The sequence below is a fragment of the Mesocricetus auratus genome, unplaced genomic scaffold (assembly GCF_017639785.1).
Source record: "Mesocricetus auratus isolate SY011 unplaced genomic scaffold, BCM_Maur_2.0 Super-Scaffold_100013, whole genome shotgun sequence".
Taxonomy (NCBI): domain Eukaryota; kingdom Metazoa; phylum Chordata; class Mammalia; order Rodentia; family Cricetidae; genus Mesocricetus; species Mesocricetus auratus.
The window spans coordinates 30301112-30320351 of NW_024429196.1; the positions used below are offsets into that span (position 1 = coordinate 30301112).

General features: G+C 35.8%; 1 protein-coding gene across 1 annotated transcript; it reads left to right on the forward strand.

The window, feature by feature from the left end:
* Nucleotides 1–544: 544 nt before the first annotated feature.
* On the forward strand, nt 545–18837 carry LOC101843587 (aldo-keto reductase family 1 member C21). The gene is made up of 9 exons (XM_005071753.4): nt 545–654; nt 5766–5933; nt 6787–6903; nt 7575–7652; nt 7867–7989; nt 12733–12842; nt 13246–13411; nt 17127–17209; nt 18642–18837. The coding sequence occupies exons 1-9, from the start codon at nt 571–573 to the stop codon at nt 18682–18684; spliced, it is 972 nt and encodes a 323-aa protein (XP_005071810.1). The 5' UTR covers nt 545–570; the 3' UTR covers nt 18685–18837.
* The last annotated feature ends 403 nt before the right edge of the window (nt 18838–19240 follow it).

A 19240-nucleotide genomic window follows, 5' to 3' on the forward strand; every position in this document is an offset into this window, starting at 1 on the left:
CTCTACAGTTCTTTTGCATATATATTATGGCTTCCACTTCAGAGTTTTTATGGGATTCCTGATGGGTCTCTGTATCTATGCATTTCTTGTGTTGTTTTGTTCTCTTTTACTTCTGTTTGTTTTGTCTTATTCCAATGTATTATTTTTGTTTTATATTATGTTGTTATCATATCACACCATATATTCCTTTGGAAGCCTGTTTATTATCTAATGAGAGACAGAAAAGGGGTGGATCTGGGAGGGAGGGGAGGTATTTAGAAGAGAAGGGAGGGAAAGGGGATAGCAGGATCAACTGTATAAAAATCTTTTCTCTTTCTTCCTTTTTAAAATTTATTTTTTTTAATTTTATTTTAAATTCGAAGCTGAAAATATTTTTCAATAAAAAGGAAAAAAGATTTCTCTTTTTTATAAATAAGTTAAGTGGCTCTCATTTTATCCTCATTTATGGAAAGCAACTTAACTCCTCCCACATGTCATGGACTATTCTTTAGCCTGGAAGGCAGAGGAGGGACTCCTATTTCTTGAATGACCTGTGAGGCACAGCCAGCTCATCTTAAAGAGTGACAGACGATGAACTCCAAGTGTCAGCGTGTGGAACTCAATGATGGGCACTTCATTCCTGTGCTGGGCTTGGGTACTGCTATACCTATAAAGGTAAAACAGTAATGCTGGGGTTGAGGGTTCAGAAGAAGTAGAACTAGAATAAAGTAAGTCTACCTGACTTGCAAAGTCACTCACTTCTTAGTGACGCTGGGCCTCCTGGATTCTTCCTTTCCCCAGCCTAGAGCTGTGTGTTGTAATAGAGAAAGACCCTTAAGAGACAGATTGTAGTCCCTGGCTGGCTGGCTGCAAATTTTCATGGAGCCCTGTTTTCTTTTAAGTCTATTTCCTTCTGCTTCACTGCCTGAAAATGTATATTGTAGAGTCTTTAATGTTTAATTACAATGTATATGTCCTTTTGGGAAAAGTCTATTCAGATAGTGTACCCATTAAAAAAATGGATTATGTGGCTTTTGTTAGTTTTTAATTGTATACAAAATTCTGACACTAGTGCTTTGTGATAAGAATGGTTCCTCATTTTCTACAGACTTTCACTTTTCTTGAGTGAGTGTTAAATTTTAATTACAGGATATGGGCTTTGTGGTGGAGAAATCTCTAATTTTAGTGAGATTTTATTTTTATATTTCTCCTGTTGCTTCTTATGCTTTGAGAGACATATTTAAAAGACATTGCCTACATATGGGCTATTATCTAATTATCTTTGCCTGTTGTACCATCTTTTATTATATGTGATACATGGAATCAGTTCACATGCCCATCATTCAATAAATATATAAAGAAAATATAATATGTCACTCCTGGTTGACTATTTAAGGACATCAAGTAAACTTATTATAGAAATATTTACTCACTAGTCTTTATTGTAACACTGTTCACAGTATTTAAGTTATTAATCCAACCTAGGTCCCCAACATCAAAACAAATGCAAAATGTACATATGTTCATTCAACCACAATGATGACCAAGGGTATGTTGTTTTTAAGAAAACCCAAATAATTCTATAAAAACAAATAAGCCTAGACTCAAAAGGATGAATATCATGTTTTCTCTAATTTTAGTTCATTGATTTTACATAGGTATACACGTTCATGTGTTTACATGTCTATCATAAATTAATTTTTTAGGTTAATGAAGTATATTAGTGTGGAGAGAAAGAAAAGGGGGAAGGAGCACAGTTTTGGGTGGGGCATATGCTCAACAACTTTACGTACTTGTATGAAAATGTCCCTAAGTAACATGATACCATATGAGGTGATTATACACATTAAAATTATTTTAAAGTATGAATAAGAAAATAAAAATGGGACAATGTTCTAGCAGAAATGTGGAACTTAATAATGGTATTTAGACATAATTGAGCTGTGTTCAACATGTTGGATTTCATAGACAATGGTGCAAACAATTCTTTGCAATGAAAGTATGGAACTGGAAAGTTCAGTTGCCCAGAATCAAAGCCACTTCCCAGGAATGTGCTTAGCTTGACCATAGATGAGTATCTATGGACTAGTTCCAGAGCTTTGTATTCACTCTTTTGTTCTATACATTTATTCTTTTTGATTTTGTTTGTTCTCTCCCTTCTCTCTTCTTCTTTCTATTACCCCATTACCCCCTCCCTCTCTTTCACTCTCTAGGAGCGTGCTTGTGTAACTGTTTTCCATAGTACCATTGCGGCGGACAGAGACCAACAGATTTAGGTCATTTCTTTTCTACCTTGTGGTTCTCAGGAACTGAAAAAGGGTCATTAGGATTGTTAAAAATGTTTAACTTGTTCAGTCATCTCAATGGACTAAGGACTTTTAAAAGTGTCCAAAGGACAATGATGAAGAACATTGACAAGATTTGGTTAAACTGTAGAGAAAAGTAGAATGAAAGGCAGGAGAAGATTGGGAGCACCTAAGGATTTCAAAAGAAGCTAAAAGTAGTGTGTTATAATTTTATTGATAAAAATAAGAACAGTGATTTTGTAATATGTGGATGTCAATTACACTGCCTGAACAAATAATATGATTTGGAGACAGGATTTGAAGATCTTTGAATGGAGGCTGTAAATAGTATTCATTTAAGTCGGTGTTTGGGGTAATTGATGAGTTCTGTCTTGTTTTCCTGAGAGAAAGCTCATAGAGGATCCACAAGGTAAGAATTAAGTTAGTAGGAAGAAACAAAGGATGAGAATTTTTTTCTTTTTTTAATTTAAATTAGCAACACGTTTGCTTCACACGTCAATCTCAGCCCCCTCCTCCTCCCCTCCTTCCCAGCTCCCCCACCAGCCTCCCCAGCTCCTGACCCAATCCCAACTCTATACCCCAGGAGATCAGTTCAGTGTTTAGCTGTGGGTGTCTGTCTCTGCTTCCATCAGTCACTGAATGAAGGTTCTAGGATGGCATATAAGGTAGATGTCAAACTCATTATCAGGGATGAGCATTTAAGTTAGCCTCTCCACTGTTGCTTAGTTTGCCAGTTGGTGTCATCCTTGTAGATCACTTGAAATCTCACTAGTGCCAGATCTGTCCTCAAACTTATAATGGCTCCCTCTATTATGGTATCTCTGATCATGCTCTCCTCTACTTTTCCCCCTGCTTAATGTCCCTGCTCTCCCATGTCCTCCTCTCCCCTTCTCTTCTCCCTCTTTCTTTTCTCCAGCTCCCTCTCCCCTCCCCCCATGCTCCCAATCTGCTCAGGAGATCCTGGCTCATTCCCCTTATCTGGGGTACCATGCATATCTCTCTTTGGGTCCTTCTTTTTTCCCAGACTCTCTGGCAGTGGGATTGTAGGCTGACACTCCCCTGATCCATGTCTAAAATCCATATATAAGTGAGTACATACCATATTTGTTTTTATGTGATGGGGTCACCTCACTTAGGATGGTTTCTTCTAGTGCCATCCATTTGCCTGCAAATTTCAATATTCCATTGTTTTTTTTCCACTGAATACTACTCCATTGTGTAATTGAAACACATTTTCTCTATACACTCTTCAGTTAAGGGGCATCTAGGCTGCTCCGAGTTTCTGGATATTACAAACAATGCTGCTATGAACATAGTGGAACAGATGTTTTTATTGTATGAATGTGCATCTTTTGGGTATATGCCGAATAATGGAATTGCTGGGTCTTGTGGTAGACTGATTCCCATTTTCCTGAGGAAACTCCATACTGATTTCCAAAGTGGGTGTATGAGGTGGCACTCCCATCAGCAGTGGAGGAGTGTTCTTCTCTCTCCACATCCTCTCCAGAATAAACTGTCATTGGTGTTTTGGCTCTAGCCATTCTGACAGGAATGAGATGTTATCTCAGAGTTGTTTGATTTGCATTTTCCTAATGGCTAAGAATTTTGAGCACTTCCTCAAGTCTCTCTCCACCATTTTAGACTCCTCTATTGAGAAATTTCTATTTAGTTCTGTACCCTACTTTCTAATTGAATCCTTTGGTGTTTTGGAGACTTGGTTCTAGAATTCTTTATAAATTTTGGAGATCAGCCCTCTGTCAGATATGGGGTTAGTGGATATATTTTCCCATTCAGTGGGCTGCCTTTTTGTCTTGTTGATGGTGTCCTTTGCCTTACAGAAGCTTCTCAGTTTCAGGAGGCCCCATTTATTAATTGTTGATCTCAGTGTCTGTGCTACTGGCGTTATGTTCAGGAAGTGATCTCCTGTACTAATTCATTCAAGAGTACCTCCCACTTTCTCCTCTAAGAGTTTCAGTGTGGCTGGATTTATGTTGAGGTCTTTGATCCATTTGAACTTTGGCTTTATGCATGGCGATAGATATGGATCTATCTGCAGTCTTCTATATGCCAATACCCAGTTATGCCAGGACCATTTGTTGGAGATACTTTCTTTTTTCCATTGTATAATTTTAGTTTCTTTGTCAAAAATCAAGTGTTTTAAGTGTGTGGATTAATATCAGGATTTTCAGTTCAGTTCCATTGGTCTATCTGTCTATTTTTGTGCCAATACCAAGCTATTTTCAGAACTATACCTCTGTAATAGTGCTTGAAGTCAGGGATGGTGATGCCTATGGACGTTGCTTTGATGAACAGGATTGTTTTGGCTATCCTCGGTCTTTTGTTTTTCAATATAAAGTTAAGAACTGTTCTTTTAAGGTCTGTGAAGAATTGTGCTGGGATTTTAATGGGGATTACATTGAATCTGTAGCTTGCTTTTGAAAACACTGCCATTTTTACTATATTGATCCTACCTATCCAAGAACATGGGAAATCTTTCCATTTTCTGGTATGTTCTTTAATTTCTTTCTTTAAAGACTCAAAGTTCTTACTATACAGTTCTTTGACTTGTTTTGTTAGCCTTATCCCCAGATATTTAATGTTGTTTGGGCTATTGTAAATGGTAATGTTTCTCAGATTTCTTTCTCAGCCTATTTATCGTCTGTATATAACAGGGCTACTGATTTTTTTAGTTAAAATTGTATCCTGCCACTTGCTGAAAGTGTTTATCAGCTGTAGGAGTTCCCATGTAGAGTTTTTCAGGTCACTTACGTAAACTATCAATTTCAAAAGCTAGATAACATTTTATTTGATGCCAGAGAATATTGATTCTCAAGTTCTGGTCATACTATGATGATGGCACAGGACTCAGTCACTTAATCACCAGAATTCAAGAGAACAAAGATGTACCTTTTAAGCTGTATCTTTCTAGAAAATGAGAAGAAGAAAAGAGGGTCATTAGGGACAGAATAGGGGAGTCAGTTATTTTTCTTAAAGTAGGTGTTTTTGAAACTTCATGGTTTGTCAGTTTTGTGCAGTCAGCATTTGTTTTGGGGCATGAATAAAATAGCTATTTGTTTTCTGAAATCACCAAATAGCTGACATTCTGGAACTTTGAATTCATTTTTATGGCTTTGACTTGGGGGTGGGGATCATTCCTTTGAACAACATTTAATTTTTAATAGCTCTAGCATATTTTCCTTTTTAATTTTTTTGTCTTGTTTTGGTTTTACTGTTCTAATGTTCCCCTGTGGCAAGTCCTGGATCCTGTGATAATGAATAACCTATGATTGCCAAAGTATGGGAGGTTTCCCAATTGCCTTTCTCTTGTTACACCAGAGAAAAATGTCACAATAAACTTAGATGGAGTCTTTACTACAAAATACATGGGGAAAAGATACCGGAGAGGTTACCTTGTCATGCCTGAAAACATTCTGATTTAGGCCTGTCTATCTATAAATGGTACCTGTTGTTTCTCCTCAGTTTCCCAAGAGTATGATTAAGGAACTCACCAAAGTAGCTATAGATGCTGGCTTCCGCCATTTTGATTGTGCTTCTATTTACAAAACTGAAGAGTATGTGGGAGAGTCCATCAGAACCAAGATCGCTGATGGCACTGTGAGGAGAGAAGATATATTTTATACATCCAAGGTACTGTTTACAGAATGGGTTTGTGAATGAACCATGATATTTACAGTGATTATCATATGATTCTATCAGTAATTTATGGCAAATTGTACTTACTTGTTTACCTTTTACTCACATGCATTTGTATATTGGATATAGCATTTACAGAGAATATTTTCTCATCATTGATGTCTTTTATTCATGAATTTAAATTGTTATGATGCCTATAATTTTTACGTCTCCATTCACAGGAATATGATGCAAACTGGACTTGGGAAGACAGATACTTGGTTATTTCCTGAAAAACTTTCTAACAGTTCTCATTACTCTGAAAATTTTAGATACTTTTATCAGTAAGAGAAAGTAAGATTAGATTTTGGATGTTAAGTAAGATATAGCCAATCTAGTATACAACAAAATATAAAAATATTTTCCCTACATATATATGATTTAAAAATTACATAGAGAGTGACATAGTTAGGCACCCAAAATTGACATTTGGCCTCCATATGTATATACTAAATAAACAAAACACTATAAACATATGCAGATACTCTAGCCACTAACTATTGAGTTGACTAGATAAGGGTGTTAGGCTCTTACTGTACATTTTAAATCTGTTGAAATATAATAATAATGATCATAATCATTGTTGTTTGATGAAAATGTTGGGTCTTGAGTAATTTCCAAGATTAAATCTTAATAGAAATGAGATATATGCATGTCTAAATCACATTAAAGAACATCTGGGAACAGGTGGAATATTCCCCCTGTGTATATCAATTTCAAATAAGTAGAAAATGTTTCTGTGTTAGGTAAAGTAAAGGACAAATTACTAAATTCATTAATTCAACCAGAATTCCACCTTCTACTGTAGGTTTGGTGTAATTGCCTTCGCCCAGAACTGGTGAGATCTTCCTTGGAACAGTCACTGAAAAAAGTTCAGTTGGATTATGTGGACCTGTATCTTATTCATTTCCCAATGGCCCTGAAAGTATGTCATTTGAATCTCCAGAAATATTTCATCTAGAATAGTATATAATTATGATGGTTTAGTAAAGTGACAACTACAGGTTCTGTGCATCTAAAATACAACTTCTGCTAAGGTACAGAGATCACAGTAGAGGAGAGGGCAGAATAATTATAATATTTAGAGGAGTATGAAGTTTTCTGTGAGATAGCATATTCTAAAGACATCAGGGAAGCTATGCTCATGAAGTCTAACCACTATGTTGACTAAAGAAGACCTGAACAAGGACCAGAATACAGGTTAATGTGGAAGAGGACAATCTTCTCTCTCCACACTAGACTGTAGGCAACTAAGGAATTAGAGGAAGAGAAATAGTCTTCTACAGGGTGGAGACCCCAATTAGGTTGTCCACCAAGTGGTCAGCCCTAAATAATTATAAAAGTCAACTAGGACACTTTATATTGACTCAGAAATGCAATATTTTTGAACACATAATACATATAAGAAAAGTAGAATTCTAGTATCCAAGGAAATTTCATTAATTTAAAATTAAAATACATGACAAGTATAATTACATTAACTATGATCTACCTGTCATATGAAAGCTTAGTTCTCAGCACCCACTATGTTTAGAGTCTATTGGCTGAAGAAAATGCATTTGTCAAGAGGTACTGTAACATTTGGTTCTCTTCCAGGCAGGAGAAGATGAGATTCCAGTAGATGAACATGGAAAATTAATATTTGACATAGTGGACCTCTGTGCCACCTGGGAAGTAAGTAGTGGGATTAGAGAGCATAGGGGGGAATGCAATGATTGAAAAAGTCTAGCCACAATTTCAATCATGGGAGTGGGATATGTCTTACGTGTCAAAAACTGAGGCTATTTCCAAGGACTGTTTTAAGATCTAGGGTATTGTGCATGACTTAAATGTAATAGAAACAAAGGCAACACCATAAAATATATTGTGACTATATTTTCTTCTTTAGGCCATGGAGAAGTGTAAGGACGCAGGACTGACCAAGTCCATTGGAGTGTCTAACTTTAACCGCAGGCAGCTGGAGATGATCCTGAACAAGCCAGGGCTCAAGTACAAGCCTGTGTGCAACCAGGTGGGAACCATCAGCCTCTTCTCCTTGTCCATTCCTTTGCTTTCCTTCTGGTCACAGTTTGAAAAGTACTCTTTTCACATTCATCTCAGCTTTGTGGAAGAGCAGAAGCAACAGCAGATTGTTCATACATAGGGTATTTATGACAGTTGATTGTGTCTTACTATCTGAAGTTTTAGTAGAAAATATTGGCAGATACTGTTTAGGCAGATTTTAGAGAGGTATAAATGATCATGATTGACTGTAGTCATTGAGCACACTTAAGGGTTTTATATTTAACATAGTAAAATAAATAACAAAACAGTCATCAAATAAGAACAATATGCAGCCCATTAACATTTAGCAAAATTTAAAGAAAATATTCTGTCATCTATCCAATCTTTGTGAGTCTAAAATCTTACATGTAATTTATCTTTTATCACAACTAAGGAAAATCATAACCATGACTATCTTTTTTCAACGTCATCAAATACCACAGAAAGATAATATGTAAACTCCAGAACTGATAGAAACATCTCACTGCCTGGACAATCACCCAAAGTTCCTCTGTAATGTTGGGGCATCCATCTTCAACCCACAGGCCACAGTGTGTCTGGCAGACTTCTCAGTGAAGCAGGAAATTTTAAACTGTCCATCTGCATTGGCAGTCTGTCAGTCATTTTTCTTTGTGTCCTGCAGAATGTCTGGCAGACCCTTTTTCCATGAAGCAAGAACCCTTCAGTACTGCTCCATTTTGTTTTGAAAGTTCAGCAGCCACTTTCCTGTAGGTCTTGTATATCCACTTTTTACAGCATACAGTCAAACAGTGTAGGCAAGAGCAGTTTCTTTCCCAAATGGCTAGTCTTGCAATATCAAAAGCAAACTCCATAACAAGTTTTTTTGATGCCCATCTTCCTCTCTGACATAATTGGTGTCGCCAGGAGCATTTGTCTCACTGTCATGAAAAACCCTAAATCATTTTAAATGTCATTTTCTGAAGGTTTTTGAAAGGATTGAGGACTATCTATCCATCTCAAATATATCTCTGTATATCTAGAAAGCCTAAGTGACAGAGCCATATGTTTTTATTATTATAGGTGACTATATATAAACTGTATTTAATTATACATTACATTTTTAAAAGAGCTGTATAAACACAATTCCTAAACAAGAGGAGAAATATACATATAACAAAACTGACCTTAAATTTGTGTCAATAAATGAAAACCCATACCAATGCAAAATATTAATTTCTATGTCATTTCCCCTTTTTTCTTTAGGAGATTGACTGCTATTGTTAACCCTTTATAATCAACCACATTTAAATGAAAACAAACATTTATAAACAATATTTGGGAATGTGGCTGCTCTTTTCTCCAAATTAGTTCCTGCTGTTTGGGTGCACTGGAATAATATAGGGATGCTTAGAAACACAGAAACCTTTTCAAGTCCTTTTTGTAGTACTCTGTAAGGCTGCCTGCATCATCTTAACTGTTTTAGATATTGGATCACCTGGGGCATTGCTTCAGGAGGTCTTGCTTGATCAAACCATATTAGTCTAGAAGGAATCCACAGCTTTTCATTTTCTGTGGAAAGAAAAATAAAGCCTCTTTTCCAAAGTAACATGCCCTTAAATTTTGAAGTCAATGCATTTTTAAAATATATAAGTTGAATCAATCCAGCAACATTTATAATCAAATATATGTTAGCCGCTTTTGTTCTTCAGCAAGCAAAAAAATTCAAAGACAACACAATAGCATACAGTTTCCAGATCCCCTGTGTATTTTTCCTCTTTATGTAGCTTTTGTTTTTATTACTCTATTTCTTTTCCTATTATTTATTGTTTTTCATTTTCTGAGACAAGGTTTTCTCTGTGTAATTTTGCCTGTTCTGGAATTCACTCTGTATGCGAGGCTGTCCTTGAAATCACAGAGATCTGTTTGCCTCTGCCTCCTGACTATTGGGATTAAAGGCATGTGCCATCACCCCAGCTACTCTATTTATTTCTCTTTTAAACCACTTTATTCTGTTTCTTTTCTCTCACAATGGTGTGTATATTTTTAAACACAGTGTAAACCCTTTAGAGGTTTTACTTCATCTGAATCTGTTTTTACTGTAAATATGTATCTTTTTCTTGCCATGAGTCTTTTATCTGCTAAACAACATTGCTAAAATTAAAGTGGCAGGTATTTTAGCCTCTGTCTTTCAAATGTGGTTGAGTTTACCACTAGCACTGGGAACTGTGTTCACTGCCTTGGTCTATGCTGCTATTAAGCAGCATGCTGCTGGCTTGGAGATGTGGTCACTGCCACTGCCAACTGCTCATACATACCATTCAGTTGTTATGAGGGCCCCTTAAAATAGCCTTTCAGTTTTTCCTGCTTATGCTGAGTCTGGAAGAATCCCTTAAATGAGCCGCATGAGTGTCTGCTTGTCTCCAGCAAATCAGAGCCCATCTGAGAAAATGTTGCTACCAAGAAGCCATGCTTGTATATGTTCTTTTGTTTCTAAAAATCACTTTTTCAAGTTTTTGCCAGGTATGTGGAAATTTGTGCATCACATTGGGTGCCATTTTGTTATGATAAGTTTTCTTGTCCCACCGTGTCCTGCAGCCCGTGAGCCCCAAATAAACACATGGATGCTACATTTCTTACTGGCTAGCTCTGTCTTAATTATTAACCCATTTATATTAATCTATGTATTTCCACTTGGTCTTGGTTTACCAGAGAATGCTGAACCTGCAATTCCTTATCCTGCTCCATGATAACTTCTCAGTGTCTCAGCAGAGAAAAGAACAATATCCTGTTTGTCCCTTCTTATATCCTGATTCTGCCCAGCTATGTCATTTCCTATCTGGACAATTGGCCAATCAGTGTTTTATTTATTAACCAATAAGAGAAACATATACACTAAAGAACATTCCCCATCAGGTAGTTTTTCTCTTATCAAGGTAAAATGAATTTTTACACATATTTCCCAAATATTTTCCTAGCTCTTTTATGTATTCATATTGACCAGTGCTTTTCTAAATGATATTCAGAAGAATATTTATAGTACCAGATTAATTCAGAAATTTATGTTTTACTGAAGGATAGTTTTTGTACTACTACAAGCTTGTATAACTAAAAGTTAAGTTTGAGTGGCTTGTTACTCTAATGTTAAAATTTTTGCCAAGTAACAATCCTCCTGATAGCCAGTGTCCATTTGGAAGTCGATAAAATGTCATGTACTGATAAAGTGTCGCACTGTTGATGCTGTTCCATTTGACTGTGTAGTAATGTTAGTTTCTGGCAGGTCTGTGTTTTTTTTTCAACATTTTTACTCCATTGCAATTACTGTGGAATGGCATAATTGTTTAGAAGAAGGAATTCATACATTGTGATGAACTGTCACACAATATTGGAGAATCCATCAAAGATTTTTGCCTGACTCAGTTACTTGGTGTCAGCTTGACAATGCTAATTCTCCCTTTCAGCTGTATTGCTCCTTCTTGTCTTATTATCTACTGAATAAATCTAGTTCCACTATACCTATTTGTAAAATTTACAGTTTAGGTTACCAATAGTCTTAGAAGGAGTTGCTATAGTAATTACGATTGATAATGACATGGAGTTGCTTTTGTTTTCATTTTCTATGTCCAATTGCCTCTTTTTTGTGTGAACATTCTTATGAAATTCTTGATTTGATTTTGAATTCCTTCATTTATTTGAATGAACTTTTATTTTATAGTTCTTGCTAAAATCTGCCAAATTTAAGGTCTCTGCCCATCTGGCTATATCAACCTATAGACTTTATAGTTCATGCTTTATTGTACTATTTAGTAGTCAAAACTTACTCTGTGCATTCCCCCATTCCACAGCTAGGCTCTGTTGTGATTCTACAAAGAGGGATTGTGTATTTGCACATACATGAGATTTGTGCAAAGGTTGATTTAACTCAAGATGGTTATTTTTTAACTGTTCCCAGGAACATCAGACAACAGAATTTTTAAAAATAAAAACTGGGGGAATTGAATGGAAATTACAGGTCTAGGGAATAGTGGGGGTTGAGTTTGAATAGAGTCAATGTACAAAGTGTAGTTATATAAATATATCAATGAAACATAGATGTCATAGTGCCAGTGAGATGAATTAGTGAGAAAATGCATTTGTCACCAAGCCTCAAAATCTGAGTGGGACACTTTACATGGCAAAAGAAAAGAATTCACTAGCACAATTTGTCCTAGGACCTCCAAACCTCCAAAAGCATGCTGTGGTGTACGTGACCTACACTTTCACACACACACACACACACACACACACTCAGAGAGAGAGAGAGAGAGAGAGAGAGAGAGAGAGAGAGAGAGAGAGAGAGAGAGAATTAACTCAGTATCCTAAGTTTTAGAATTAGAACCGTGCACAAATCCAGTAATTTCTTTTAAACACTGAAAAAACTTGTATGTGTTGTGTTGAAAAATTTTATATACTCCTTGGTTAAAATCCCCTAATTATTCTTTATTATTCCTTTCTTCATCCACACACAAACACCCTCTGCTTCCTAAAAACCTCTATTTTCACCGTTTTTTAAAAATAACTGACACACTGCAATGAATTAAGGTTTCTTGCATCAGAATGGGTAAGGGTTATTTCCTTAAATCTTGGTTTTGTTATAGTGAATTCACACTTTGTTAGACAGAAATTCCCATTTTAGCTTATTGTATTTTAATACTTTTCTTTATATCCTTGTGGAATTTCATCTAATATGGTATATTTATTCATTTATCTTCAGGTAGAATGCCATCCTTACCTCAACCAAATGAAACTTCTGGATTTCTGCAAGTCTAATGACATTGTGCTGGTTGCCTATGGGGTTCTGGGAACACAACGATATACAGGATGGTAATGTGGTCATTAAAAATTAAACATAGGCCAGGCGGTGGTGGCGCACGCCTTTAATCCCAGCACTCGGGAGGCAGAGGCAGGCGGATCTCTGTGAGTTCGAGGCCGGGCTGGACCGATAGCCTCCAAAACAATACAGAGAAACCCTGTCTCATAAAAAAAATTAAACATAAATTAACAATTGTTGTTGACATACCTTTAGTCCCATGATTCTAAGTTCATACCCATGTGATCTGGAAGGAGGGATAGTTTGCATTTTGGAGAAAATGAAAGATATTATTGGTATTACCAGTCCAGAAACACACTTGGGAAACCCCATTGTCTATGGCCACGTTTGTGTATATTTTAAACTTCTTTACATGCTATATATTGAGGAACTTAGGGTCCCTACTTCTCATCCCAGGGTAGACCAGAACACCCCTGCTCTCTTGGATGAACCAGTTCTTCATCGATTGGCAAAAAAATACAATCAAACCCCAGCCTTGATCGCACTTCGCTATCAGTTGCAGCGTGGTATTGTGACTCTCAACAGCACTCTCAAGGAAAATCGGGTGAAAGAAAACATCCAGGTGATGCATGAGACTGTGGGCTTCAAAATAGTTCACACGATTTCTCATATATTCTTCACTGGCATCTCAGGATCCTATATTAGCCTAGTCCTTCTACTTTGTTTTCTCATGCTTTTATGTTTTATATATATTCAAATGGTTTTATTCTTTTCTATAAAAGCACCATAGTTTTGTTGCAATATAGATTTAGAATTGCATTGAAGACAGATTTGTTTTGGTATCAACATTGCATTGGCAATGTATTTAGTAACCTTTAGTGAACAAAATGATCCTTTGTCTTCTGAAATGCCCACTTGGATTGCATAATTTTAGGTCTTCAAAATAAGTTTCTTCTATTTTGCATTTTACTACGCACAGTTATTTTAACACTCAGGTATTTAACCTCTCTAAATTTAATTTTATGTCACGTTTCTTCAAACCATGTAAACATCAAATTATTTTTCAAATAGGAGGTCATTTATTTTTATCATGAATATTTGTGTGAATTAAAGAAACAACCAATTTCCATGTATAAAACTTTTATGGAACTAATCATTCTGTGGTTAGAATTTTTTTCCTGTCTCATCTGACCTGGAATAGATTTTTCTGCTCTTAAATGGATTCTCTCATATCTGCTCCAAGATGTAGATTACATGTACTTCCTTGGCACCTTTCTCACAAAGTATTTTTATCTCTTGTCTTAATACTTCTTAATTCTTCTTCCAACCATCCTGGGTTTTATTTCACTACTTTGCACAATTCCATGTTAGTTTTCTGTGTTCTTGGAAAAGGCTTTCATATATGATTATGTTCTAATCTAGATCAGGAATACCATTACTTCTGGGATATTCAACTGGCAAAGTGTCCTACCACCAGGGAAGTATCAAAATATGGGAAAATCTTCTTCCATATCCTAGTGCAAATGGATATACATTTACAAGATAGAGTAGACACTGAAAGACATGATTAGGACATTCTTATACTCTTTTTTTTACTTTTTGTAGATTTTTTATGTTTTTATTAATTTATTTTTTACATTCCATTCCCAGCTCACACTCCCTAGTCTCCTCCCATTCCCCTCACTTCCCCCACTCCCATCTGCTCCCCAGAGAGGTAAGGTAATTAAAATATAGTTATACCATTTTTTCCTCCATCTCCTTCGAAGTTCCCTATATTTCACTTCTTGCATGCCTGTCCATTGTCAAATTAATAGGCCCTTATTTCCCAGTTATTATTGTTAAAAATATCTGTATGTATGAGCTTGTATGCACCAATGTATACATTAAACATGCTGAGTTCATTTTTGTTGATGGTACATATATGTTTTTAGACATGACCACTTTGTAGTGAACAACCAATTAGGAGTATTTTTCCTGGGACAGGGTAACTCTTTCCTCTAGAATTATCACATTCTTACTGTCAATCTATTAACTATGCTTTTGTATTTTGAAAATACATTGGTCTCAGCTTCTGGAGTGGATTTTTAAGCTTTATCTGAAAAGCTCTACTTTTCATATTTTCATTATGTATTAACATGAACAGGAATTCCTTCTCAATATAATCAGATTCTTAATAACTGGTATTAAGCACTCCTGTGTGGAACACATTCATATTCTTCTCTATTATTTTGAAAATATCACCCTCTGTTCTTTCCACCTTATTTTTGTGTTCCACTCTAATTGCAATTTTAAAAGGGATAGCAAAATTCACCATCAATGGCTGTGCATCTCTCCTCACCCTTGCGGTCCATTAACAAATTTTACCTAATGAGAAATGAGTTGGTTTTCTATCAGGGGCCTCTGGCCATAAGCCAGCTGCAGCAGCATCATGTTCTCATAGAGAAGATATGACTCCATTCTCACAGAGAGTACATGACTCGGGGCCACACTACTACCTCTGCTAAATTTCAGAAACAGACCTGTGGCTTAATAGTCAGTTAAAGATTAGCTTAACAGAAAGCCCCAAAGTCTGCCAGGAGATAGGCTTGGGCAATAGGGAAAGATTGAGAAAGATAAAGTAAGAACCTATGGTCAGGTTACCAAGCAACCCAGGAGGTTCTACCCTTGACCTTTTGCCCTGCAGATTAGGTTACCAGGCAACACAGGAGGCTACCTCTCCAAATGACCTTTTGCCCTGACATTTTCCTTGCATATGCCATCATCACCCCCATTCCCTCCCCTCCTTACTTCCTCTTCCAAGCCCTTTAAATACTCCTTGGAAAGAATAAAGTCTTATCACCTTGACCAGGCCCCTGTCTTGGTGTCATTTCTCGTATCTCTTATCCTCCATCTTTCTCCTATGTGTCCCCCAGCCCAACGTTGAATGTCTCGAAGGTTGGGACAGTTCTTCCAAATGACAATGATTCTCATTTCTGTTCTTACTTAAACATAGCTTGATGGTATTTTTATATTTCCATATTTTCAATGGAGATTTTATTTTTAATTTCTAATAAATACATGCATACATCCTATATGGGATACAATTGCTTCCATGAGCTATTGCTGTTCCATTGTGGTGTTACTGAAAAGTGAAAAAAAAAGTGGGAACTTGAAAAATTTAGGACAGTTAAATTTCTTATGTGTTTTAGGTCAAGGGAGTTTTCTGGAGTTTTGGGTGAGTTTGTTTTATGGGTCATTTTTGGTTTCCTAATGGTAATTTACTTTGAAGTTGTCATTTTAAAGTATGCTTGCCTTAAACTGGCAATGTAGTTGAAGATGTCCGTGAACTTTTAAACTTTTTGCGTTTTATAACTCAAGTGGTAGGATCAGGTGTCATCACACCTGGCTTTCTTTGGTTGTTTATGTTTTTTTCTGTAATAAAAAGTTTAGAATCCCTCTGATAACTTCCAACCAGAGTGTTTACGTTTGCATTTTATATCATTTCTGTTTATTATTTTAGAAACTATGAGTTGTGACAGTGTTGTGCTTTCCAAAATGATCATTTTACTGGAATTTCCTATTATGTAGATGATATTTTACATTCTACTCTAACTTTCATAATAAGTAGTCTTCTTCTATTTTGTCTCATTTATACCTAGAAAAAATTAATTTATGTGGTTTTCTTGATATCCCCCTTTTGTTTTAATAATGTTCAATATTTGGCTTATTTTATATCCATGCCTGTCAATTAAATGATTGATGTTTCCATTTTGTCATTCTTTCTTGGTATTGATTGTGAGATCAATAGCATTTTTTACTGATCCATTTGTTTCAGATGTCAATAATTATGAATCATCCTGTTGATTAAACTGCTGAAACTGCATTAAAGATGACCTCCTTCAGGATTGTTCTTAATTCATACATAAAACATCATTATAATTAGTAGAATGCCTATTTAAGCAATGTTTAAAACCACATTTGATTGTTCTTTTACAGATGTGGAAATAAAACTATATAAATGGTGATTATTGAATTGTGTTACACATTTAGAAAACTGCACTACAGGCTTAGACCATCTAAGTAATGATGTTTTCCTCTTTAAATCACATTAGCTATCCTTCCTCCACACCTTCAGTTCAAATCTCCTTTGCCTGTATATTGTGGAAGGATTCAATATGTGGAGGGATTTATAGTGATGCTGTCATTATTTAAGTGTTTTGCTTAATATCTTTGTATTTTGTGAGATCCAAGGGTTTCAACATTTTGGTCATCATTCTTCAGTCTCTTGCATTTACAATGTGCAGGTTCACAAAAAATGCAGTTTAAACATGTAAAAATGTTTCTTATCTGTTTGGTAGGTTTTTGAATTCCAGTTGAGTTCAGAGGATATGAAAGTCCTTAATGGGCTAAACAGAAATCTACGATATATGACTGCACCACTGTAAGTAACTTAGGCAACATGTTTTACTTTATTTTCAGGAGGAATGCTTTTAAAGTTATCTCAATAAATACAAAGAGGGAAGAGGCAATCTGAACCCAGAACTAGGAAAAAGAACTTGTAGAATTCTTTTTAGTCTGTTCAGGGTTCTGAATTTATTCACAGCATCTGGGTAAGCAGACCCATGATTACCTTAATCTGTTTTATCTGAAGGTATGTACTCTTTCAGGGAGTATGCTGGGTGTGCCTGCATCACTGCTGAACCTCCATCTTCACTGTGATGATAATAATTGGTATTCCCTGCAGATATGCACTGTGGACATTTTGGGGAACCCATTGAAACATTTAAAATATCAATATCATGACACCATGTTATTCTCTCCAGCACTTGCTTAAATCCAGATCTTACTAAATGTATGACCACCAACTTTGTAGTCTACATCATCACCTGCATATGACATTTTTCACTGTATTAATAATTTTTAAGAATTTGAAAACTTTCATGTCTTTCTGATGTGCTTTTGTTCAGGAACTATATGTTCTAGTTTGAGAACTGCTGTTTGGATGTATGTAATAACACATTCAGTACTGGTTTTCTGAAATATAAAGAGGTCAATGTAGAGAGCTAAGAAACTACAGATAAAAATTTTAAGAGTCAAGGAAATGCTGAAACATGCCTTAGTCATTAAAACACTTGACTTGAAAGTGCAAAGACCTGAATTTGAAATCCAGAAACCATAGTTAAAATCTGGGTGCAATAGTGTGCTCTTGCAATTCATGTGTTCCGGAGGAAAAAACACACAAATTCCTGGGGCTTCTAGGCCAGCCATCCTGTTTACTTGTATACATATATATGCATCTACACTCTCAAATAATGCCTCACAAACATATGCAGGTACACACACACACTTGCATTTACAAAAATGTGGAACATTATATAGAACCATTTCTAATGCTGAAGAGAATTTATATCCCAATGATGCCATATTTTAATCATATGGGTTTTCCTACATGTATATCTGACCACCACATGCATTATAGAAGCTATATAAGCCAGAGGAGGGCATAGGATTCCCTGGAACTGCCATTACAGATAATTTTCAGCCACCATGTATGTGCTGTAAATAAAACCTGAGTCCTTTGGAAGAACAGCCAATGTTTTCAATAGCTGAATCATCTTTCCAACCTATTTGCATGTTTGAACATTTGCGTATTCATTTTCTATATATTGAGTAGTTAGTACAGCAGGACAATTTGAACCATTAGTTTATTGCTTTCTTTACAAGTAGAAAGCAATGCTGAAAGTAAGAAAAGAAAATAGTATGCCTTGGGAAAAGAAAATTGTACATTTCCATGCTAAAATGAACTACATAGAAATCACTCCTTCTAGAAAAATAATGATCAAATACATGACAGATTTTCTTTGTCTTTGCAGGTTTGAGGACCACCCTAATTTTCCATTTTCTGATGAATACTAACATGTGTGGATGTCTGTTGGATTGTATGCTCATGGGAGATTCGTCAGGTCCTGATGTGTTGACTTGTCACTTCTACTCTAGCAATTCAGAAACTCCTGGAACTATATATGCTTCAGCTAAGAGAAAAAATATAAAACTAAAAAATTGTCCCATTCTGAAACCAAATAAAGGACACATTCTCCATCAATTATCAGGGTCATCAGGAAAACCTTTATTTTCTATGATTCATGATGTCCCCAAATTAGTTTGCCTACAAGTCTGTGTGCAGAGTGTGGTTAATGAAAGTCATTTTATAGCCAATTCTTCCATGAGAATAGGTAGTGTTTTCATCCCTTGAGGAGGAATTGTTAGTAGTCATTGATTAGTCTATATTTCTTTATCTCACAGATGGAAGATAAGTACCATGTGGTCAAAAAGGTGAGGCATAAATGAGAATGGTGAACAATAAACCTGGGGCTACATTGAGCATTATGGGCAAAGAAGTTCCAATGTTCACTAATATGGGATTTTCTTCTGTATGCTATAAATATGTGTTACTTTTATTGTTTGATTACTG

Coding starts and splice junctions, on each gene's coding strand:
- LOC101843587 (XM_005071753.4), top strand. CDS start 571: ATGAACTCCAAGTGTCAGCGTGTGGAACTCAATGATGGGCACTTCATT. Junction 655..5,765: donor GTACTGCTATACCTATAAAG/GTAAAACAGTAA, acceptor GTTTCTCCTCAG/TTTCCCAAGAGTATGATTAA. Junction 7,653..7,866: donor ACCTCTGTGCCACCTGGGAA/GTAAGTAGTGGG, acceptor TTTCTTCTTTAG/GCCATGGAGAAGTGTAAGGA.